A 25,431-nucleotide genomic window follows, 5' to 3' on the forward strand; every position below is an offset into this window, starting at 1 on the left:
ATATTTAGCGAGGCAGCCTCCACCACTTCAACGGGCAGAGAATTACCACCCTTTGAGTGAAGAAGTTCCTCCTCAACTCTGTTCTAAACCGCCCCCCCTTTATCTTGAGGCTGTGCGCTCTAGTCCTACTGTCCTTTGAGCGGGAAGAGCCTCTCCACCTCTATCCTATCCATCCCATTCATCATCTTATATGTCTCAATGAGATCCCCCCTCATTCTTCTAAACTCTAATGAGTACAAGCCCAGTTTATTCAGCCTCTCCTCATAGTTCAACCCCCTCAACTCCGGTATCAGCCTAGTAAACCTCCTCTGCACTCCCTCCAAGGCCAAAATATCCTTGCGCAAGTGCGGCGACCAAAACTGCACACAGTACTCCAGCTGCGGCCTCACCAGTGCCCTGTACAGTTGCAGCAAGACCTCCCTACTTTTATATTCAATCCCCCTCGCTATGAAGGCCAGCATCCCATTCGCCTTCCTGACCACCTGCTGCACCTGCAGGCTGGGTTTTTGCGACTCATGCACAAGGACCCCAAGGTCCCTCTGCACCATCGCATGCTGCAGTTTTTCGCCATGTAAGTAATAGTCCTTCCTACCATTATTCCTACCAAAGTGGACAACTTCACACTTGCCAACATTAAATTCCATTTGCCAGTTCCTGGCCCATTAGCCCATTTGATGATGGACAAACAATTAAATTAAGACGAGGTATCAGAAAAGGCATGGAAAAAGCAGAGGATAAGATAAATGACCAGATAGTGGAAAAGAGGACTAGCTGAAAGGAAAAATGTCAACTTCAGATCAACCCTATACACCCGCGTCAGCTGTGGATGGGACTGCCACTCATGAATCAGCCTCTATAACAACAGACAGTATTCAATCCAGAAGGGATGTATACTCTGGACATGGTCCATCATCTTGATATGGATGGATGATGCACATCAAAAGCAGCATTTCAGAGTTTTCCTAGTTCCAGCAGGATGGAATAGTAGTTCCACAAACCATTTGCAACATAAATAATTTCGGAAAGAAATTGTGTATTTATTGGAAAATTTGTTCACCCTTTACATTCTATTCAAAAAAAAGTATCCTGTTATTTCTGGAAGCTGTTCAACTGAGTGATTATAGAAAACAGATTAGCAACGGAAGGATGTTTTTCAGAATGGGGATCTATAGCTAGCCATGTTCTGCAGGGGTCATGATAGGGCCTCTGTTGTTTGTAGTATACATAAATGATCTGGAGGCAAGTCTGGGTGGTCTGATTAGTAAATTTGCGGATAGCACTAAGATCAGTGGAATTGCTGATCGTGACGGGGATACAATCCAATATAAATAGATTGGAGTATTGGGCATAAATGGCAGATTGAGTTTAATCTGGACAAATGAGAGGTGATGCATTTTGGAAGATCAAATCTAGGTGTGAATTATACGGTAAATGGCAGAACCATTCAGAACATTAACATAGAGGGATTTGGCCCATAGTTCCCTAAAAGTGGCAATATTGGTGGCCAAGGTGATTAATAAGACATATGGCATGCTTGCCTTCATTGGCCGGGGCAGAGTACAAGAGTTGGGAAATCATGTTGCAGCCATATGAAACCTCGTTTAGACTGCATTGGAGTATTGCATGCAGTATTGATCACCACACTACCAAAAGGATTTGAAGCTTAGGAGAGAGTGCAAAGAAGGTTCATCAGGATGTTGTCTGCTCTTGAGGCTGTTGGCTATGAGAAGACATTGAAGAAACTAGGAATGTTTTCATTGGAAAAACGAAGCTGAGGGGAGACCTAATCGGTGGTGTACAAAATTGTGACAGGCATAGACAGGGTGAATAGTCAGAGGCTTTTTCCCAGGATGGAAGTATAAATTACAAGAGCGCATGGGTTCAAGGGGAGAGGGGAAAAGTTTAGAAGAGATGTGCAAGGACGTTTCACGCTCAGGAGTAAATAGTGCCTGGGATGCACTTTCAAAAGGAGGTAGTTGAAGCAGGCACATTAGAAACATTTAAGAGGCATCTGGATGGGTACAAAAATAGGGAGGGAATAGAGGGATATGATCCAAGTAAGGGCAGAATGTTTAAGTTTAGTTGGGGCATCATTATCACCACAGACTTGGCGGATCGAAGAGCCTGTTCCTGTGCTGTACTTTACTTTTCTTTGTTTTTTGTTTTAATTGTCAAATTCAATCCTAAACAAGCTCTCTACAATTTGTAGCATCCAAAATTAAATGGATTGCATTGTATTTTTCGATTATGATTGGTTCATTACATGAGAAAAATAAATTTTTAAAAAACTTGTAAATTTTTTTTTGAAGACATGCACCATTCCAACAGTCTCACCTTATCCCTAAATAGTCAATTAATGAAACATGTTCACAAGCCAATAGAGGCTAAAGGGCAAACCATATTTTCTTAAAAATCACATATTACAAATTAAATGCCGATTCTAGAAAGAATAAATTGAAGTACACTGGGCAAATAAAAATGCATGGGAGTGTTCCTATGAACATTAAGTTTTGTGACTTTTAAGGGGGGTCTGGACAAATATGAATAGGATGGGAATAGAGGGATATGGTCCCCAGAAGGGTAGGAGGTTTTGGTTGGTGCAGGCTTGAAGAGCCAGTTCCTGTGATTTTCTTTGTTCCCTTCCTATATAAAGGAAATGCATTGCTACGATACCAATATAATTTGCACAAAAAAATTACTTCCTAAATATTATGCATTCGTATGGAACTAAGATTATGGTCTAATATAAACCCATAAATTTTATACAACCAGTCTAAGCAACTTATCATGAACTGTCCTAACCCCCTGAGCTCAAGGTAATCATTGAATAAACGGTGTAATTAATGATGTGGTCATCATGGATCATGCTGGATGAAAGGAGAAGCAGCAACAGTATTTACATCCTGTCATTTATGCAATAAAACTTCCCAACTCACTTCATAACAGCATTACCAAAATATTGAGCTACATAAGGTGGTACAAGGTCATGTGGCCAAAAGCTTGGTTAAAGTAGTAGATTTTGAAGAGCATCTTAAAAGAAAGGGCAAAAGGGAGAGAATTTGAGCTTCGCATCCAGGCAGCTGAAGACACAGTGCCAATCAAGGATACACAAGGGACCAAAAACAGAGGAGCAAAGCAATCTCAGAGTTAAGGGCTGGAGAAGCCCTCAGAGATAGGGAGGGATGAGGTCATTGAGGGATTTGAAATTATGGAAACTTTAAGATGAAGGCACTGCCAGATTGATAGTCAGTCAATGTAGATAAGCTATTTCAGGGATGATAGGCAATTGGGATTTGATGTATTTTAGGATATATGCAGAATTTGGATGAGCTCAGGTTTATTGAGAGTGGAAGATTAATGGGTGGCCAAGTGAGCATATAAATGGTCAAGTCTACAAGTAATGGCACAAATAACAGTTTCAGCAGATCAGCTGAGACAGAAGTGAAGACAGGTGATGTCAGGTGGTGATGAAGCAGATATGTAGCAAAAATGCCTCCGGATCAAATGGGGTGCTGAAGCTGAGAACAGTTTGGTTCAGCCTTGGTGACCAGAGAACATTGTTCTCCGGAGCATTGAACCTGGTGGCTGTGGTGAGTGCCTGATTTAAATTGAAAACCGCTTTTTTTCCTGTACTTCCAGTTTGGGGATTGTCGTTAAGGGGGAGCGGGGGGTATAAAAAAGGGGTAGCAGCATACAGCAGGCAGCGTCGGGAGCGGGCAGCGGAGTGAGTGGGAACTGAGTGAGAAGGGCTTTGGCTCGCTGGGCTTAGGCGAGAGTAGGCTTAGAGAAGGGGCGTTGCACATTCTACCTTTGGGCACTTACAGGAGGTTGGGACATGGCAGGGAATATAGGGAGGAATATAAGTTGTGTCAGATGCCACATGTGGGAGTTCTTGGTGGTGTCACGTGTCCCCAAGGTCCACATCTGCAGTAAATGTTTAGAACTGCAGCGCTTGAGGGCCCGGGTCAGGCAACTCGAGGGGCGTCTGGAAGATGCGTTTCTAGTCAGGGAAAACGAGGAGTTAATGGCTAGGAACCACGAGCAGGAGGAGGTCTCAAGGGCTGGAAGGGTGGAAAACTGTTAGGAGGAGAAAGAGGAAGAAGAAGAGTAGTCAGGGTCCCCCGGCCTCCCCGGAGGCCCCCCAAGGTTCGTTGACAGGGGCACAGAAAGGTAGGCAGGAAGGGGAGACTGACTCAGAGGGACAGAAGGGGGCTGGCAAGGTGATAGTGGTAGGGGATGGGAGGGTCCGAGGTATTGATAGGAGATTCTGTGGACAGAGGCGTGACTCCAGGATGGTGGTCTGCCTCCCTGGAGCAGGGGTAAAGGATGTAACGGAAAGGGTAGAGGGTATTTTGAAAGGGGAGGGGACCCAGGCAGAGGTCATAGTACACGTAGGGGAGGGGGACATAGGAAGGAGGAGTAGGGTAGAGGTCCGTTTGCAATTTAGGGAGTTGGGGTCCAAACTAAAGAGCAGGACCTCCAGGGTGGCACTCTCTGGGTTGCTGCCCAGTACTAGCAGGGCAAAGAATGACGAGATCATGCAGTTGAATGCACGGTTGAGGGATTGTAGGGTAGAGGGCTTTACTTTTGTGGATCACTGGGAGGTGTTTAGGAGAGAAGGGCAACTGTACAGGAGGGGTGGGGAAAATTTGAACGGGAGGGGAACTAGTGTCTTAGCGGGGAGGTTAGCTGGGGTGTTTAGGAATGGTTTAAACTAATAAGGAGGGGGAGTGGGGAGGTGGCTGGGAGAGAGGCGGGTGAAAGGAAAATTATCAGGGAGAAGGAGGTTCTGAGGGACACTCGTGGGTTGAACTGTATCTGTTTCAATGCTAGGAGTGTGGCAGGGAAAACGGATGAGCTTAGGGCCTTGATGTTTGTGAGGCAGTTAGATGTGGTGGCTGTAACGGAGACGTGGTTACGGGAAGGGCAGGACTGGCAGCTGAATGTTCCTGGGTACAAGTGTTTTAGGTGTGACAGAGGAGGGTTGAAGAGAGGTGGAGGGGTGGCACTGTTAGTAAAGGAAAACATCACAGTAGTACACAGGGAGGACGATATGGAAGAGACAGGGATTGAGTCACTGTGGGTGGAGCTGAGGAATAAAAAGGGAGAGATTACATTGCTAGGGGTGTACTATAGGCCACCCAACAGCCCGAGGTCAGTGGAGGAAGGCATTTGTAGGGGCATTTTGGACAGGTGCAGGAAGAATAAAGTGGTTGTAGTGGGTGACTTTAATTTTCCTGGAGTGAATTGGAGGGGGCCTAGAGCTGGGGGTACGGAGGGAGAGGAGTTTGTGAAATGTGTTTTGGAAGGGTCTCTAGAGCAGTATGTAACCAGCCCGACTAGGGGAGGGGCTATACTGGATTTAGTGTTGGGTAATGAGCCGGGGCAGGTGGGTGAGGTAGAGGTAGGCGAACATGTGGCTAACAGTGACCACAAGGCCGTCTACTTTAGGATAAAAATGGAAAGGGACGAGTGCCGGCCGAACGGGAGTGTGCTGAACTGGGGAAAGGCGAGCTATAGCAGGATTAGGAGGGAGCTGCAGGACACTGATTGGGAGGGACTATTAGCTGGCAAGTCCACAGTTGGCAAGTGGGAGGCTTTTAAGGGCAAAATGAAATGGTTGCAGGGGAGTTATGTTCCGGTTAAGCGGAAGGATGGGAAAGGTAGGATTAGAGAGCCGTGGATTACAGGGGGTATTGAAGACTTGGTCAGGAAGAAGAGGGAGGCATATGTTAGGTCGAAATGACTGGGTACGGAGAGTGCGCTGGAGGAATATAGAGAGAGTAGGAGGGAGCTAAAAAGGGGAATTAGAAGGGCGAAGAGAGGGCATGAAATGGCTTTGGCTGGTAGGATTAAGGAAAATCCAAAGGCATTTTATTCCTATATTAGGATCAAGAGAGTAGTTAGAGGGAAAATTGGTCCTCTTTAGGGACAAAAGTGGAGAGTTATGTATTGAGTCGGAGGGAATGGGGGAGCTCCTGAATGAATGCGTCGGTATTCACGAAGGAGGGGGGTTCGGAATCGTGCGGTCTCTTGGAGGAAGCTGAGGATCAGTTGCAGGAAATATCTATTACGAGGGAGGAAGTGCTAGGGCTTTTAGGTAGCGTAAGGACGGATAAAGCTCCGGGGCCTGATGGTATTTATCCCAGGCTGCTTAGGGAGGTGAAAGATGAAATTGCTGGGCCTCTGGCGCAAATCTTTGTCTCTTCTTTGGACACAGGTGAGGTCCCAGACGACTGGAGGGTAGCAAATGTGGTACCGCTGTTCAAAAAAGGTAGTAGGGATAACCCTGGAAATTATAGACCGGTGAGTTTGACATCGGTGGTAGGGAAATTAATGGAAAAAATACTTAGGGGTAGGATGTATGAGCATTTGGAGCGTTGCGATCTGATTAGGGATACGCAACATGGCTTTGTTAGAGGGAGGTCTTGCCTTACGAATCTGGTGGAATTCTTTGAGGAGGTGACAAACGGTTGACGATGGGAGAGCCGTTGATGTCATCTATATGGATTTCAGTAAGGCGTTTGACAAAGTCCCTCATGGTAGGCTGGTAGGGATACGAGGTCAGGTAGCTAGGTGGATTGAGAACTGGCTGGGTAATAGGAGACAGAGGGTAGTTGTGGAGGGGACCTTGTCGGGCTGGAGGCCAGTGACCAGTGGTGTGCCGCAGGGCTCAGTACTGGGACCTCTCCTCTTTGTAGTATACATAAATGACTTGGAAGAGAGCGTAGGTGGTGTGATCAGCAAGTTTGCTGATGACACCAAGATGGCAGGGTTGGCGGGTACTGAACTGGATTGTCAGGTGATACAACAGGATATAGATAGGTTGGTGCATTGGGCAGATAGGTGGCAGATGGAATTTAATCCTGACAAATGCGAGGTGATGCATTTTGGAAGGAATAATGCAGAGAGGAGCTATGTGATAAAAGGTAGACAGATTAGGAGTATAGAAATACAGAGGGACCTGGGAGTGCAGGTTCACAAATCCATGAAGGTTGCGTCACAAGTGGAGAAGGTTGTTAGGAAGGCTTATGGAATGTTAGCCTTTATAGGAAGGGGTATAGAGTATAAAAGCTGCCGTCTAATGCTTCAGTTGTATAGAACGTTGGTTAGACCGCATTTGGAGTACTGCATCCAGTTCTGGTCACCTTACTACCGGAAGGACGTGGAGTCTCTGGAAAGGGTGCAGAGGAGGTTTACCAGGATGTTGCCTGGCATGGAGGGGCTGGGTTACGAGGAAAGGTTGGAGAAACTGGGACTATTCTCCTTGGAAAGACGGAGATTGAGGGGGGACATGATAGAGGTATATGAGATACTGAAGGGAATAGATAGAGTTAATAGTGAGAGACTGCACCCTAGACTGGGTACAAATACGAGAGGTCATGATTTAAGGGTGAGGGGGGAGAGGTATAATTTGGAAGTGAGAGGAAGGTTCTTTACGCAGAGAGTTGTGGGGGTATGGAACGCGCTACCGAGTAGGGTGGTGGAGGCAGGAACATTGGACTCGTTTAAGGTTCAGTTAGATAGACACATGAGTGAAACGAGGATGGAGGGTTATGGTAGGGGCTATTAAATAAGGTTAGAACCTCGGGAGACACCGGAAAAGCAGACTTGTAAGATTAACGTTTTTGTCTTTTTATTCCGCAGGTGGAGGTCCACCTCGTGTCAAACGAGGGGCATGCACACAGTGGGTCGTGCGTGGGCTGCTCTTGGAGATTCCGGGAGTGGCCTAGTACTTCGTGTCGGTGTGTGTGCTTGATCCTGGACCGGTAGACGGGCGCCGCAACAGCTCGGTGACTAGCACTGCTAGCTGTGCAGATACATGGATTTGGGCCTGTGTCTGTGGGAGTTTGTGCATTCTCCCTGTGGTTGCGTGGGTTTCCTCCGGGTGCTCTGGTTTCCTCCCACACCCCAAAGATGTGCTCTTAGGCTGATTGGTTTTACCAAATTGACACTATTCTCCCCTGAATCTGGCTAAGTTTGGGGTTCCATTCGTAGACACGCAGGGTAGAATAGGTGTAGGGTGATGCGGCGGCGCGGGCTCATTGGGCCGAAGGGCCTGTTTCCCATGCTGGGTTGTTCTTTGCTCTTTGTAAACACCAGGGAAGTGGTCTATTTAATCTCACTATTAGTAATTATACCTCTCCACGAGAGGATGGATGAAAATGATCACTGCACAGACCACATGGAGTTTATGTCCAATCTGTACATTGAGGATGCCCTCCTCATATCATGTGGCCCCAGCACTACCCTAATAAATTAACAGCTAACATGTGAAATCTAAACATATGTGAGACTTTGTCAGTCATCTCCAGTGGCAAAATAGTATACCACCACAACTGCAAACCTCGTGGTTACTCACCCTTCCAACACCTTCAAATCAGATGCCTGACTGAGGAACAAAATGAAGCTCTTGAAAATGAGACAATATCCAAATGAAGAAATAACACAGGACTACATGCACATTAAACAAAGAAAGGAGCATGCTTTTGATGAAGTAAATCTATCACACAATTAGCAGATCAGGTCAAATCATTATGACTCTGTTACACCAAGTCATGAATGGCAGTAGACATTTAAGCAATTAACAGCGTAGAAGGTCCATGAACAGCACCTTGCTCAACATTGCATTTACATGCTGTAACAAAAGACAAAGCAGAACTATTTATAACCATCTTCAACCAGAAGTTTGGACTGAATGATCCTCCTTGGATCAGAGGCCTAGATATAATGGACGTGGAGAGGATGTTTCCACTCGTGGGAAAGACTAGAACTTGAGGATATAATGTCAGAGTGAAGGGATACTCCTTTAAAACTGAGATGAGGAAGACTTTCTTCAGGCAGAGGGTGAAACTCATTGCCACAGAGGACTGTGGAAGCCAGGTTACTGAGTGTCTTTAAGACAGAGATAAATAGGTTCTTAAATCAATAAGGAGATCAAGGATAAGGGGGAGAAGACAGGAGAATGGGAATAGGAATCATATCAGCCATAATTGAATGGCAGAGCAGATTCAATAGGCCAAATGGCCTAATTCTGGTCCTATATCTTGTGGTCTTGGCTTCCTGAAGTTGCAACCATCAAATGACTCTTTAGGCAAACTGATTCACTCCACACAAAATCAAGAAATAGCTTCTAGTTATCCCAATTATAGTATTGAAATGTGTGCTACAACATTAGCCACACCCAGAGTTAAAATGTTCCAGTTCAGCTTCACTGACATTTGGTATTCACTATTCACATCCAAAAAGCAATTCTGGCCAACACTCTACCAATTCCAATATTCCCAAGATTCAGCTGAGATGCAAGGCATGATTTCAAGCAACACTTAGTCACCAATAATCTGCTCATCCATACTGTTTGGGTGATGTTAGAACCACTCAGTTCCAGACTTCATTAAAGTCTTGGTTCAACAAACAATAGCTGAAATCAAAAGGCAAGAATGACTATCTGGACAAGAGAGTGTGTTTAACAGGTAAAATGCTGAGTTCAAGTTAAACTGAAGTCAATGGGATCAGGGGAAAATTCTTCAGTGCCTTCAGCATACCTCACACAAACTAAGATGGTTGCTGAGAGTTGATGACCTCAGTGTAGATGTGGAGATGTCGGTGTTGGACAGGGGTAAACACAGTAAGAAGTCTGACAACACCAGGTTTAAGTCCAACCGATTTATTTGATAGTAAACTCACAAGCTTTCGAGGTTAAGCTCTCCATCAGGCCACATTGTCGGCCACTTTAAGACTTGAATAGCAGGTTAGGTGTAAAGATTCGCATTCTAATCAGTAATCTGTAAACTGTCTGTGCTTTATATGCTCTGTCTGAGGCCAGAACTCTCCATTCACCTGACGAAGAGTTTAACCTCGAAAGCTTGTGAGTTGACTATCAGATAAATCGGTTGGACTTAAACCTGGTGTTGTCAGACTTCTTACTGTGTTGACCTCAGTGTAAGCATATTACTTTAGGTGTTTCTCAACCCAGTGCCCACACACAATTACCTTTAGCTGTTTCATCAAAAAACTTCTATTTAGTAATTTGATAATGATGTATTTTAGTTTTTTACTTGTTCACTGAAAGTGGATGTCACTAGGCTAGGCTACTATTTGTTGCCCATTCGTAATTGCCCTCATGGTGGTGTCATGGGTGAGCCAACTTCCTGAACCACTGCAGTCCATGTAGTTTTAGGATATTGACCCAATGACAGTGAGGGAATGGCAATATAGTTCAAGTCAGGTTCCAAGTGCAGCTTGGACGGGAACTTGCAAGTGGCAGCATTCCCAGGAAATTGCTGTTCTTAATCTTCTAGGTGGTAGAGATCATGAGTTTGGGAGGAATTGGAATTTGGATTAAGGACTGGTTAACTATCAGAAAGCAGATTAGGAACAAATGGGTCATACTCAGATTGGCAGGTTGTGACAAATGGGATGCCACAAGGATCAATGCTTCAGGCCCAACTGTCACAATCTACATTGATGATTTGGATGTGGGAACCAAATGTAATATTCCTAAGTTTGCTGATGACACACAACTAGGTGGGAATATGAGCTGTTAGGATGTAAAGAGGCATCAAGGGAATTTTAACAGGCAATGTGATGAGCAAGAATATGGCAGATAGAATGTTGTGGAAAAATGTGAAGTTATCCACTTTGGTAGGAAAAACAAAAACACAGGGTATTTCTTATGTGATGAGATATTGGGAAGTGTTGATGTCATAAAAAGGTCAGGGGACTCTAGTTCACAAGTCACTAAAAACTAGCATGCAGATGCAGCAAGGAATTAGGAGGGCCAATGGTATGTTGACCTTTATTGCAAGAAGATTTCAGTACAGCAATAAAGAATTCTTGTTGCAATTGTTTAAAAGCCTTGGAGCATTGTGTAGTTCTGGTTTCTTTACCCAAGGAAGGGTATATATGCCATAGAGTGTCCAATTACGGTTCACCAGGCAGATTCCTGGAAAGGCAGGATTGTCCTACAAGGAAAGATCGAGTCTGGACCTATATTTACTACAATTTTGAAGAATGAGGGATGATTGCATTGAAGCATGCAAAATTCTTAGAGAACTTGACAACAGGGATGGAGGCAATGTGCTGTAGGGTACATGGACTCAGTATAGGAGATAGGCCATTTGGAATTGGAACCATAGGATCATACAACTTTACAGTGCAGAAAGAGGCTCTTCAGCCCATCAAGTCTGCACTGAACACATTCCCACCCAGGCCCTACCCCGACATCCCTACGTATTATACCAACTAATCCCTGAACACTAAGGGGCAATTTCTTAGCATAGCCAATCAACCTAACCCGCACATCTTTGGACTGTGGGAGGAAACCAGAGTACCCGGAGGAAACCCAAGCAGACATGAGGAGAACATGCAAACTGCACACAGACACAGTGACCTGAGTCGGGAATCGAACCCAGGACCCCGGAGCTGTGAAGCAGCAGTGCTAACCACTGTGCTACCGTGCCACCCACAGTTAGATGAGGTGGAGCTCCGATACTCAGAAGGTGGTGGATCTTTGAATTTTCTACTCCAGGGGATTGAAGAAGCTCGGATATTGGGTACATTTAAAACAGGATTGATAGATTTCTGGATATTAAAGAAATCTAAGGGGATCAAGCAGTGAAATGGAAGAGATGGAAGATTGGTCATGATCTAGCTCAGTGGAGGAGTAGGCTCGAGGGGCTAAAATGGCCTACTCCTGTTCCTATTTACTATATTCTGATGTTCCTAAGATGCTGTCAAATGAGTCCTGGTGAGTCTATTTCCCACATCTTGTGAATAGCACACACTGCTGCCACTATACACCGATGATGGAGGGAATGAATGTTTAAGGCAGAGAATGGTGTGCAAATCAAGCTCATTGCTGTGTGCTGGGTGGTATTGAGCTTCTTGAGTATTGCTGGAGCTGCACTCATCCAGGAGTGCAGAGTATTCCATCACACTCCTAACTTAAGCCTTGTAGACGGTGGACAGTTTTGGAGAATCGGGGGTGAGTTATTTACTACAGAATTCCCAGCCTGCGGTTTTGTGGCCACAGTATTTACATAGTTGATCCAGTTAAGATTCTAGTCAGTGGCAATCCCCACCTGCCCCAGACTGTTTATTGTGTGGGTTCAGCAGTAGGAATGCCCTTGAATTACAAGGATGAATGGTTAGATTTTCGCTTATTCAAAATGGTCTTTGCCAGCACATCTGTGGCACAATTGTTGCTCGCCACTTATCAACTCAAGCCTGAACACTGCCCACATCTTATTGCATATGGGCACGGACTGCTTCAGGAATCACAAATGTTTCTGAAATCATCTGCAAACATCCCCACTTCTGATCTTATGATGGAAGGGATGTCATTGATGAAGCAGCTGAAGATGGTTGGATCTCAGACATCATTCTGATAACCAAAGACTGAGATAATTAATCTCCAACAACCACAACCATCTTCTTTTGGGCTAGGTTTGATGCCAGTGGGCAGCTCCCCACCCCAATTCCCACTGGCTTGGACCCCTTGATGCTGAATGCTACCTTGCTGTCAAGGGAGGCACTGTCTTTGTTCACATTTGGACCAAAGTCATAAGGTCAAGAGCTCGGTAGCTCTGGCAGATCCCAAATTGAGCATCAGCAAAGTTATTGCTAAGTAAATTGCATTTGACAACACTGACAAGGATCCCTTCCATCACTTTACTGATGATCAATGGGGCGATAATTGGCTGCGTTGGATTTATCCTGCTTTTTGTGGACAGGATGAACCTGGAAACATTTCTACATTGCCAGATAGATGCCAGTATTACAGCTGTACTGGAACAGCTTGTTTACAAGCACAGCTACCTCTGGAACAAAAATCTTGAGTATTGTCACCAGAATGCTATCAGGAGACAGTGGTTAGTGGTAATATCAGTGAACTAGTAATCCAGAGACCAGGGTAATGCTATAGAGACAAATCACACCATGGCAGATAGTGAAATTTGAATTTTTTTTAAAATTTGGAATTAAAAGGCGAATCATGAAACCATTGTCGATGGTTGTAAAAACCCATCTGGTTCACTAATGTCCTTTAAGGAAAGAAATCTGGCATCTTTACCTGTTCTGGCACACTTGTGACTAGACCCACAGCAATTTGGTTGACTCTTAAAAATGGCATCTGAAAAGGGCAATTGGGATGGGCAGTAAATGCAGGCATAGCCAGCGACACTCGCATTCCATGAATAAAAAAATTATTTCAGCGATCATTAGCTAAAAATTCACCTGGACCAGCTGCATAAATGCCATGGTTACAAAAGCAGATCATTTATTTGATTTTCAAAGGCAAGTGAGTCAACCCTCAACTCTAAATCAAAACTATATTTTCTTTTAAAATGCTTAAAGGCTTGGTATTATTTGGACAATTGGATTTTTTTTAAAAAAGGAGGGTCACAAGTTACACTCTGATGAAGATTCTCTGGCAACAGGTTGATAAGCACACGTGGCCTGGGAGCATGGCTGCTTTTTTCCCCAAGTAATCACCTGGTCAGCATGGTACTTGAGGGGAAATAAGCTGTGTGCACATTTGTACTGCAACTACTTTAGATGATAGCAAAAAAACTGGCAAAGGCAAGTGATTTACTGGAATTCACATGACAGAGCCAAACTTAAACTTCAGGGCCATGTTTTTGACCATCTGTTTGAACAGAGGGGAGTATGATAAGGTGAGGGCGGAATTGGCAAATATAGATGGGGCACAGATTGGTTGGTAGGACAGCTGAGGAACAGTGGAGGATTTTTAAGGAGATCTTTTTCAGTACTCAGCAGAAATATATTCCGATGGTAAAGGAGGACTGTAAGAAAAGGGATAACCAGCTGTGGTTATCGAAGGAAATAAAAGGAGAGTATGAAATTAAAAGCCGATGCGTACAGAGCAGCTAAAAATAGTGGGGAATTAGAAGATTGGGAAAGATTTAAAAAACAACAGAATGACTAAGAAAGCGATAAAGAAAGGAAAGATAGAGTATGAAGCTAAACTAGCTCTGAATATAAAAAATGACAGTAAAGGTTTTTACAAATATATAAAGAGGAGGAGACTGGCTAGAGTGAATGTTGGACCCTTGGAGGACGAGGGGGGGAATTTAGTGGTGGGTAACAAGGAAATGGCTGAGACTTTAAATAAGTTTTTTGTGTCGGTCTTCATGGGGAAGGACACAAATAGCTTACCGAATATTAAAGCTAGAGGGATGGTAGGAGATGAGGTCCTTAATACAATTACTGTCACGAGAGAGGTAGTGCTTGATAGACTAACGGGATTGAAGGTAGACAAGTCCCCGGGACCGGATGGAATGCATCCCGGGGTTCTGAAAGAGATGGCGAAAGTAATAGCAGATGCCTTAATAATTATTTATCAAAATTCGCTGGACTCTGGGGAAGTGCCGGAGGATTGGAAAACAGCTAATGTTACGCCGCTGTTTGAAAAGGGTAGCAGACAACAGGCAGGTAATTATAGGCCGGTTAGCTTAACGTCTGTAGTCGGAACAATGCTAGAATCCATCAAAGAAGAAATAGCCAGACACCTAGAAAAGAACGGTTTGATCAAGCAGACGCAGCACGGATTTGTGAAGGGGAAGTCATGTTTAATGAATTTGTTGGATTTCTATGAAGATCTGACTAGTGCAGTAGACAGAAGAGAACTGGTGGATGTGGTGTTTTTAGATTTCCAGAAGGCATTTGATAAGGTGCCTCACAAAAGACTGCTGCAGAAGGTTAGGGTACACGGAGTTGGGGGTAAAGGGTTAGTGTAGATTGAGGATTGGTTATCTGACAGGAAGCAGAGAGTTGGAATCAATGGGTGCTTTTCTGGTTGGCAGTTGGTGACTAGTGGAGTACCACAGGGATCAGTGCTGGGGCCTCAACTGTTTACCATTTGCATAGATGATCTAGAGGAGGGAGCTGAGTGTAGGGTAACAAAATTTGCTGATGACACAAAGATGAGTGGAAAAGCGAATTGTGTGGAGGGCACGGAAAGTCTGCAGAGAGATAGGATAGGATTCTCAGATAGGCTGTGAGTGGGCGAGGACCTGACAGATTGAGTATAACGTTAGCAAATGTCAGGTTATCCACTTTGGTAGAAATAATGGTAGGAGGGATTATTATTTAAAGGGCGAAAAGCTGCAGCATGCTACAGTGCAGAGGCACCTTGGGGTCCTTGTGCACGAATCGCAAAAACTCAGTCTGCAGGTGCAGCAGGTGATCAAGAAGGCAAATGGGATGTTGGCCTTTATAGCGAGGGAGATAGAATATAAAAGCAGGGAGGTCTTGCTGCAACTGTACAGGGCACCGGTGAGGCTGTAACTGGAGTACTCTGTACAGTTTTGGTCCCCTTATTTGTGAAAGGATATATTGGCCTTGGAGGGAGTACAGAGAAGTTTCACCAGGCTGATACTGGAAATGAGGGGGTTAGCTTATGAAGAGAGATTGAATAGACTGGGCCTGTACTCGTTAGAGTTTAGAAGGCTGAGGGGGGATCTTAGACTTACAAGATAATGAAGGGGCTAGAGAGGGTAGAGGTAGAGGTAGAGAGATTCTTCCTGCTTAGAAAGGAAAACAAAACTAGAGGGCATAGCCTCAAAATAAGGGGGAGCAGTTTAGAACGGAGTTGCGGAGGAACTTCTTCACTCAAAGGGTGGTGAATCTCTGGAATTCTCTGCCCACTGAAGTGGTGGAGGCTACCTCATTGAATATATTTAAGTCACGGGTAGATAACTTTCTGACAAACAAGGGAATTAAGGGTTATGGGGAGAAAGCAGGAAAGTGGAACTGATCCACTTCAGATCAGCCATGATCTTATTGAATGGCAGGGCAGGCTAGAAGGGCTAGATGGCCTACTCCTGCTCCTATTTCTTATTTTCTTATGTTCTTATGAAATCAGTGTATTTTAGGGAAAAGCTGAGGAAAGTAGGTTTACTTAACTCAGCAGAAATCCAATGCATGCTCATCAACCTTTTGCCAGAGAATCCTCATCAGGGTGTAACTTGTCTGCATTTGGAAACCTGAGAAGCTGAGATAAAAACTGAACCAACTCTATATTCTCCTCCACATAGGGCTCAGTTGGTGAGAGCCTCCACACATCAATGGGTCCAGCACAAGGAAATCCCATATCAACAGCAATGAAACCTTGTGAATTTTATCCTTTCTTTTATAAAGTCTTTCCTTTGCAGGTACCCAATAGGTTTGTCCTTTATTTGAGTGTGTACACACGCACATGTGCTGGGATATCTTTAAAAAAGAAATAGATGGTTGTACTTCCAGCGTACAATTGCATGTACCATTCTTGCAACTTGTTTTAAAAAGTTTTGTTGTGTAGCAAATCAGTCATTCGAATTTTATTGAAAGAAGCCTGGTTAAAGTCTCCTTTGCTCTAGGTCTAACCACAGAAGGTAAATAACTAACCTTTTGATGAGTGAATTAAATCAGTTGTAACACTGATCCTTTTCATTCTCCCCCAATGCAGGATCAATATCACTGTTGATGTTGAGTAGCACTCAACATCAACAGTGGACAAAAAGAGTAATCAGGAAGCAACCATACTGACTGCTGAAAATCAATACTGAACTGGCACACTTGTGTCAAGGCAACTACCTGGCTAATTTGTAAAAACCAGACTCAATGTTATTCAAAAATATAACTAAACATCCCTCAGGAAATTTAACAGCCAGTAAAGGAAGCCAACACTTACACATGATTGAAATTAGCACAGTAATTATGTCCTTGTGCTGTTTTTAGCAACGAACAAGCTAGCATTAAAGCAAATTACCCTTTCAGGTCTATTCATTTTTCTATTTGCTCTGTTTTTACTGAATGTACAGCTGAGGTAGAAAAACTAAATGTGACAACAAAGGAGGAGTCCTGATTCGGTATACTGAAGCACCTTATGTTCTAATTTGACCTTGTGTTGTATCATTATGTTTGTTAATCGCAACACCCAACACACCTGGTTCTGTGTTACTGGACGATAATTTTGAATTTTCATTTATTTTTTAATTGGTTGTTAAAATCATCATACCCCAATTTCCATTTGGTTACACTTCTGTGGCTGGATGCTAATATTCTTCGGAGCAGAATGTTGTCCTACATAAGTCACTCAATACACATTCTAATCTTTACCTTATTGAACAAACATGCTTAGTATAATTTATGATATATACAGTAACTACAAAGGGCACTATTGATTTGTGAGACTGTGAGAAACTGTTGAGGCCGATTACTTTATCCTGCTGCTTTTACATTTTCCAGTATCACTACATATGCTCCAAATTCTCTCTCAACTCAATTACTCTCCCCATTGTCGCAAAGGTGACCAAAGGAAAATCTGAAAGTATGTTTCAAAATAATGTGGATTAGTGCCAAGGTAAAAAATGAAAAAATTGCTTCCATTTCAAAATTTCATTTCCAGTGCATGCTCATCATATTTCTGTCCTTGAACACCTCTATACTCAGCCACCAATTACGCTCACTTCAAAGGATTTCTTGCATACTTCGTTTCCCATGGAATCGTCAGCTCCACCCTCAGTGTGCCCTTTAACTGCTGTGACTGCAATGCAGCTGATCAAAATATCTTTTGGAGTCATACTAATAATCTGTACCAAGAAAAAGTGTTAATCACTAAAAATATGCACAGGGCAATAATTCAATTTATATCTTACGCCATGCTTTCATCTGCTATCCATTTCACAAATTCAATTACTAATTATCCTAATGGACCGACATGATTTACCTGTCCACCTCCTGTTGCATTGCAGTGATTCATAATGTCCTACTTAAAATTTTGGGCAATAATGATGGTTCATTATGTATCAATATCTAACTGTTAAATTGCATACAAAAATTATCACATCGATAATTCACCAGTAAATTTAAAATAGTGTGATAGTGCCATATACTGTCAAGCGAAGCAATGACAAAACATGTGCTCCTACCTTACCCAAAACATTTAGTTTCTGATCTCAGCCACATCACCACAGGAAGATACTAATTTGAAAAGTAGCACATTCTTACACAGTGGAGCACCACAGCAATCATTACTGAATTCTCTGATACATCTAGCAATTGAGCCAGAACTAAAGCCCTGCAGCACTTCAATGTACATCAAGCAAGGTCAGAATTGGTTAGGGAAGTTGACAATGTGAAGATAAACATACCAGTCAGCAACATACATGATCTTCATGATTAAATATTGCATACTTAAATACAACAAATTTATCGTGAATAATTTAAAAAAATGGTAAGTTCTAAGTCAAGTAATAAATAACTTTTGAAGAAAGAACAGAAAATGCTGGAAAACTCAGCAGATCTGTCAGCATCTGCAGAAAGAAAATTTCAAGTCCAATATTTCTTTGGAACTGGAGAGAACTAGAAATGTGATGGGTTTTATGCTGTTGAAAAGTTATATTGGACTCAAAACATAAACTCAATTTCCCTCTCTCTCCATGGATGCTTCCAGACCCAAGTTCTTCCTGCATTTTCTGTTTTTATTTCAGATTTCCAGCATTCACCATATTAATGCTTTTACCTCCTGAATCTTCATTGTCATTGGTACAATTAATAATCCCCTCAATTAAATGTTCTTACAACTTTTTTTTAATTCATTCATAGGATGCGGCTTTGCTGACAAGGCCAGCACTTATTGTCCACCCCTAATATCCTCAAGGTGAGGGTGAACCGTCTTCTTGAACCACTGCAGTCTACACAGTGTTTCTACTTCCATAACTGCCCTACCCCAATCCATAATGGGTATAATTTTAGAAAAGCTTGGTTTTCTATTAAGAACCAGCTTAAATATAGCTTGCAACGAAAAACAAATGCGGACACCAATTTACCATAAATCAATGTGCCCTCACCTATTTTTTTGCTTCTTTCTTCACCACGGTGATGTGCAATAATTGGTGAGTAAATGAAAGGGCTCTTGGAGGACACATTCTGGCTCAGTGTATTTTTTATCTTGAGTGGGCGGAGGTTGGGTGGAAGATTCAAGAGCTTTACAGACCTAATCAAAAATAGAGTAAAGTTAAAAACATTAAATTGTATAATCTAAAATTTGGAACCATGAGTGATTACAAAACTGCATGTAAAAATATTTTAGACCATTTCTTCCATTACAAAATTCTACAATTAACAATTAATTGAAGTGGATAAGAGTTTCGTAAATAATTTAAAAATCTGAGCACACCTTATCAGCATTATAATAATCTTTTAGCTCAATTTTTTAAAGAATAATTACCTCTGATTTTAAATCTATAATAAAAGAGCCACAAGAGTACTAGTTTACGAGGTGATGCATTTTGGAAGGTCTAATGCAGGAGGGAAGTACACAGTAAATGGAAGTACCCTTAGGAGCATTAACATGAGAGAGATCTAGGTATACAGGTCCATTGTTCCTTGAAAGTGGCAAGACAAGTAGACAATGTGGTCAAAAAGGCCTATGACATGCTTGCCTTCAGCAGTCAGAGCATAAAGTATAAAAATTGGCAAGTCATGTTGCAGCTGTTTAAAACTTTAGTTACGGTACATTTGAAATACTGCACACAGTTTTGTTCACCACACTACCAGAAGTATGTGGAGGCTTTGGAGCAGGTACAGAAAAGGTTTGCCAGGATGTTGCCTGGTTTGGAGAGTATTAGCTGAGGAGAGATTGGACAAACTTGGCTCTTTTTCAGTTGAATGCTGGAGGCAAAGGAGCGACAAGTTTAGAAAATTATGAAAGGCATAAATAGAATGAATAGTCAGTCTATTTCCAAGACTAGAAAGACATAGGTTTAAGGTGAAAAAAGGGGAAGTTTAAAGATGCGAGAGGCAAGTATATTTAAACAGAGGGTGGTAAGTGTCTGGAATGTGCTGCCAGAGAAGGTGACAGAAGCAGATACAAGAACAATGTTTAAGAGGCATCTTGACAAGATACATGAATAGGCAGGGAATAGAGGGATACAGACCATGTAGTAGGAAAAGGTCTTTAATTTAGAAACGCATCATGTGTCAGCGCAGGCTTCATGGGCTGAAGGACATGTTTCTGTGCTGTTCTTTTTGTACTCTGATATGCCTAGTATTATCACTTCTCCTGCTTGCCACAAAGCAGAGTAAGGGTTCTAAAAAATCTAACTTGAATGTATTCAACTTCATGTTATTTCTAACTTGAGATACTTTGCTCTTCCAAATCTATGAAATTTAAAATCCCACATTAAAAAATCTCTACTTTTACTGCGAGCTTATTTAATTTCTGAATTATTACATTCCGTCACTTCAGAGCTGTTGGAGAGGCTGGTACACAAGTCCCATTACAGTTTTAAGTCTCCATTTACTTCTCACTTGCATCCATAAAGGTCAAAAGAATCTTAAGAATCATAAAAACTAGGAGCAGGAGTAGGCAATTCAGCTCCAAGCCTGCTCTGCCATTCAACATGATCATGCCTGATCTCCTCTTGACTTCAGCTGCACTTACCTGCCCATTTGCCATAACTTTTAGTAATTAAAAATCTGTCCAATTCTTCCTTAAATTTACTCAAAGTTCCACATCCACCACACTCTGGGGTAGTGAAGTGAATTCTACAGATTCACGACCCTATGAATGAAGTAATTTCTCTTCATCTGTTTTACTTCTGCTATCCCCAATCCTAAAACCATGAATTCTCATTGTGGATTGCCCTACAAGGGGAAACATCCTCTTCAGGTGGACTTTATCAATCCCGCTTATCATCTTGTGCATCTCAATTAGATCTGCTCTCGTTCTTCTAAACTCGGTGTATAGGTCTAAACTGCCCAATCTCTCTTTTTAAGACAAAGCCTCGGGAGTGAATTTTCCTGTCCTGCCTGCCATGGGAATCGTAGCTGGCGGGGGTGTACCATGCAAAGGTCTGCTGACCTCAGGCAAGAATTTCCATCCTTGGGGTGAGCGCAGCTGGAAAATCCCATCCCGGGAATCAATCAAGTGCACTTCCTCTGAGCTGCATCCTGAAGTAAGGGGAGCAAAACTGTATATAATATTCTAGGTGCAGTCTGACTAATGTTTTCTGTAGTAGCAGCAACAGGACGCTACTTTTATATTCTATTCTTTTGGCAATAAGTGCCAAGATTCCATTTCCTTCCTTATTACCTGCTGCACTTCCATACGAGTTTTCTGCTAGTTTTCATGAACGAGAACTCCCAGATCTCTGCGCCAAAGCACTACTATTTTGATAATAATTTGCCTTTGTATTTTTCATACCAAAATGGATAATCTCACATTCATTCACATTTTAATGGCAACTGCCAAATTTTGACCCATTTGCTTAACCTATCCACGTCCATTTGTAAGTTTATTTCATTATTGCTGGTTAGTATCCCACCTACTTCAGTGTCATCTGCAAATTTGGCTATGATACCTACTATCTCTGCATCCAAGTCGTTAACCTAGATTGTAAATAGTTGGGAACCCGAAGACCTAACCCTATGGCACGGCACTAATTAAGTCTTGCTAGCCTGAGAAAGACCCAAGAATGCTGACTCTGCTTCTTAATGGTTAGCCAATCCTCTGTCCAAGCTAATAGATTACCCCTAATCCCAAGTGAACTAACCTTGTGTATGGCACTTCATCAAATGCGCTATGGAAGTCCAGATGTATTACATCTACAGAGTCACCATTATCCAACTTGCTTGTTACATCTTTGAAGAACTCAAGCAAATTAGTCAAACATGACATCCTTCATTAAAACAAGCTGACTGATGGATTGCATTTAACTTTCAAAACGTCCTGTTATTACTTCCTTTATGGTGGATTCAAGTTTCTCAGCAACAGATGTTAAATTAATTGGCCTACGGTTTCCTACATTTTGCCTCCTTGATTTTTTTAAAAGGGCATTAGATTAGCATTTTAATTCCACCAGATCCATTCCTGCTTCCAGTGAATTTTGGAATATTGTGACCAGTGGATCCACTACCTCCGACACCATTTCTTTAAGATGTAGGCTATCAGGCCCTAGGGACTTGTCTACCTTCAATCCCAATATTTTTCTCAGTACTTTTTCCCCTGGTGATGATGATAGTTCTAAGATATCCCCTTTCGATAACCTCTGCATTTTCTCTTACTTTTGGAATAATAATCCTTCACCATGAAAACTGATGCAAAATATTGATTTAGTGTCTCAGCCATTTCTGCATTTCCCACTATTAACTTCCTAACCTCACCTTCCAAAAGGACTGACATTTACTTTATCTATTCTCTTCTTTTCATATACTTATAAGCACCAAGGGAAAATTTAGTATGGCCAATCCATCTAAACAGCACATCTTTTGGACTGTGGGAGGAAACCGGAGCATCCGGAAGAAACCCACACAGACATAGGGAGAACATGCAAACTCCACACAGACAGTGACCCAAGCCGGGAACCAAACCCAGGTCTCTGGCACTGTGAGGCAGCAGTGTCAACCACTGTGCCACCCACCTCACCCATTAGACAGGAAATCTGTGATCACGGGTGACTTGAACCTGCACGTAGATTGGGAGTGTCAAATTAGCCACAGTACAAGAGGAATTTCGAAAATGCATACAGGATGGTTTTCTGGAGCAATATAACAAGGAAACAGGCCATATTGGAATGGGTGTTGTGCAGTGAGAAAGGATTAGTTGGCAATCTGGTTGCGAGAGAATCCTTGGGGATGAGTGGCCAAAATATGGTAGAACTCTGTGTCAATGTAGATAGTGATGTAGCTGATTCTGAGACCAGGGTCCTGAATCTCAATGAAGGCAACTACGATGGTATGAAGCATGAATTGGCCATGATGGACTGGGAACATTACTGAAAGGAAAGACAGTGGTCAGGCATCAACAAATAAATGAACTCCAGAAGCTGTTTAATCCTGTTTGGCACAAGAGTGGTAAGGGAGATGTGGCCAAACCATGGCTTACGAGGGAAATTAGAGTAGCATCAGATTAAAGGAAGTCACATAAATTGGCAAGGAAAAGCAATAGGCCTGAGGATTGGAAGCAATTTAAAATTCAGCAAAGGGGTTAATTAAGAAGGGAAAAATATACTGAAAATAACCTACCAGGGATCATAAAAACTGACTGCAAAAGGTTATTGGTATGTTGATTGACAAGATTGACAAAACAACTGCAGGCTCCTTAGCCAGGAGCAGGACAATTCATAATGGGAAATGAAGAAATAGTCAAGGAATTAAATTCGTACTTTGCTTCAGTCTTCACAAAAGGAAGACATGAAGTGTACCAGAAGTTCTGAAAGAAACAAGTTTTATTGAGGAGGCGAAGGAAATCAGCAATTAGTGGAGAAATATAAGCACTAAATATAAAAAAGGACAGTAAGAGTTTTTATAAATATATAAAGGAGGAGGAGGCTGGCTAGAGTGAATGTTGGACCCTTAGAAGATGAGAGGGGGGATTTAGTGGTGGGGGATGAGGAAATGGCTGAGGCCTTAAATAAGTTTTTTGCCTCGGTCTTCACGGAGGAGGACGCGAATAGTTTGCCGGGTATTAAAGATAGAAGGATGGTAGGAGTTGAGGGCCTGAATGCGATTACTGTCACTAGAGAGGTAGTGTGCTTGATCGACTAGCGGGACTGATGGTGGACAAGTCCCCAGGGCCGGATGGAATGCATCTCAGGGTTCTGAAGGAAATGGCAGAGGTGATAGTAGATGCCTTAGTGATTATTTACCAAACTTCGCTGGATTCCGGGGAAGTGCCAGAAGATTGAAAAACGGCTAATGTTACGCCGCTGTTTAAAAAAGATAGCAGGCAAAAGGCAGGGAATTATAGGCCGGTTAGTTTAACATCTGTTGTTGGAAAAATGCTTGAATCCGTCATCAAAGAAGAAATAGCAAGGCACCTTGAGAAGAATTGTTTGATAGAGCAGACGCAGCACGGATTCGTTAAGGGGAAGTCGTGTCTGACAAATTTATTGGAATTCTATGAGGATATGACTAGTGCGGTAGACAGAGGGGAAATTGGTAGATGTGGTGTTTCTCGATTTTCAGAAGGCGTTTGGTAAGGTGCCGCACAAAAGGTTGCTTCAGAAGGTTAGGGTGCATGGAGTTGGCGGTAAGGTGTTAGCTTGGATAGAGAATTGGTTGTCTAATAGGAGGCAGAGTTGGTATCAATGGATGCTATTCTGATTGGCGGTTGGTAACTAGCGGAGTGCCGCAGAGATCGGTGCTGGGGCGTCAGCTATTTACCATTTATATAGATGATCTGGAGGAGGGGGCTGAGTGTCGGGTGTCGAAGTTTGCTGATGACACAAAGATAAGTGGAAAAGCAAATTGTGCGGAGGGTGTGGAAAGTCTGCAAAGGGATCTAGATAGGCTGAGCGAGGGGATGAGGACCTGGCAGATGGAGTACAATGTTATCAAGTGTGAGGTTATCCACTTTGGCAGGAATAATAGTAGGAGGGATTACTATTTAAAGGGCGAAAAGCTGCAGCATGCTACGGTGCAGAGGGACCTGGGGGTCTTTGTGCACGAGTCGCAAAAAGCCAGTCTGCAGGTGCAGGAGGTGATCAAGAAGGCAAATGGGATACTGGCCTTCATAGCGAAGGGGATAGAATATAAAAGCAGGGAGGTCTTGCTGCGACTTTACAGGGCACTGGTGTGCTGTTTTGGTCGCCGCACTTGCGCAAGGATATTTTGGCCTTGGAGGGAGTGCAGAGGAGGTTCACTAGGCTAATACCGGAGATGAGGGGGTTGGACTATGAAGAGAGGCTGAATAGACTGGGTCTGTACTCGTTGGAGTTTAGAAGGATGAGACATAAAAGATAATGAAGGGGATGGATAGGGTAGAGGTAGAGAGATTCTTCCCGCTCAAAAAGGACAGCAAGACTCGAGGGCACAGCCTCAAGATGGGAGGGGGGGGGGGGGAGCGAGCGGCAGGGGAGCGGCAGTTTAGAACGGAGTTGAGGAGGAACTTCTTCGCTCAAAGGGTGGTGAATCTCTGGAATTCTCTGCCTGTTGAAGTGGTGGAGGCTACCTTGCTAAATATATTTAAGACACGGGTAGATAGGTTTTTGGTAGGCAAGGGGATTAAGGGTTATGGGGAGAAAGCAGGAAAGTGGACCTGAGCCACTTCAGATCAGCCATGATCTTGTTGAGTGGCAGGGCAGGCTTGAAGGGCTGGATGGCCTGCTCCTGCTCCTATTTCTTATGTTCTTATGAAATGGTTTTGGGGGAAATGATAGGATTGAAGGTGGATAAATCTCCAGTTCCGGATAATCTTCATCCCAGAGTATGTAAGGAAGTGGCCCTGAAAATAGTAGATCCATCGGTAGTCATTTTCCAAATTGTTTTTGACTTTGAACTGGTTCCTACAGATTGGAGGTTAGCTTGTGTAAGCCCACAATTCACAAAGGGAGGTAGAGAGAAAACAGGGAACCATAGACTATAGCCTGACCTTGGTACTGCAGAAGCTGTTTGGAAGGCAGTGCTATAATCAGACAAAGTCAG

The 25,431-nt window shown here is 43.1% G+C and overlaps 1 protein-coding gene across 3 annotated transcripts in view; it reads right to left on the reverse strand.

Moving 5' to 3' along the window:
• Positions 1–25,431, reverse strand: part of trappc9 (trafficking protein particle complex subunit 9) — a 719,084-nt gene that overhangs the window by 616,180 nt on the left and 77,473 nt on the right. For all 3 annotated transcript variants that reach the window (XM_080194286.1, XM_080194288.1, XM_080194285.1), the window contains one exon: positions 18,855–19,000. In XM_080194286.1, coding sequence (XP_080050412.1) covers positions 18,855–19,000 — 146 coding nt within the window. The remainder of the gene's footprint in view (positions 1–18,854; positions 19,001–25,431) is intronic.

This window comes from Carcharhinus amblyrhynchos, chromosome 8 (genome assembly GCF_965287045.1).
Source record: "Carcharhinus amblyrhynchos chromosome 8, sCarAmb.v2.hapA, whole genome shotgun sequence".
Classification (NCBI taxonomy): Eukaryota; Metazoa; Chordata; class Chondrichthyes; order Carcharhiniformes; family Carcharhinidae; genus Carcharhinus; species Carcharhinus amblyrhynchos.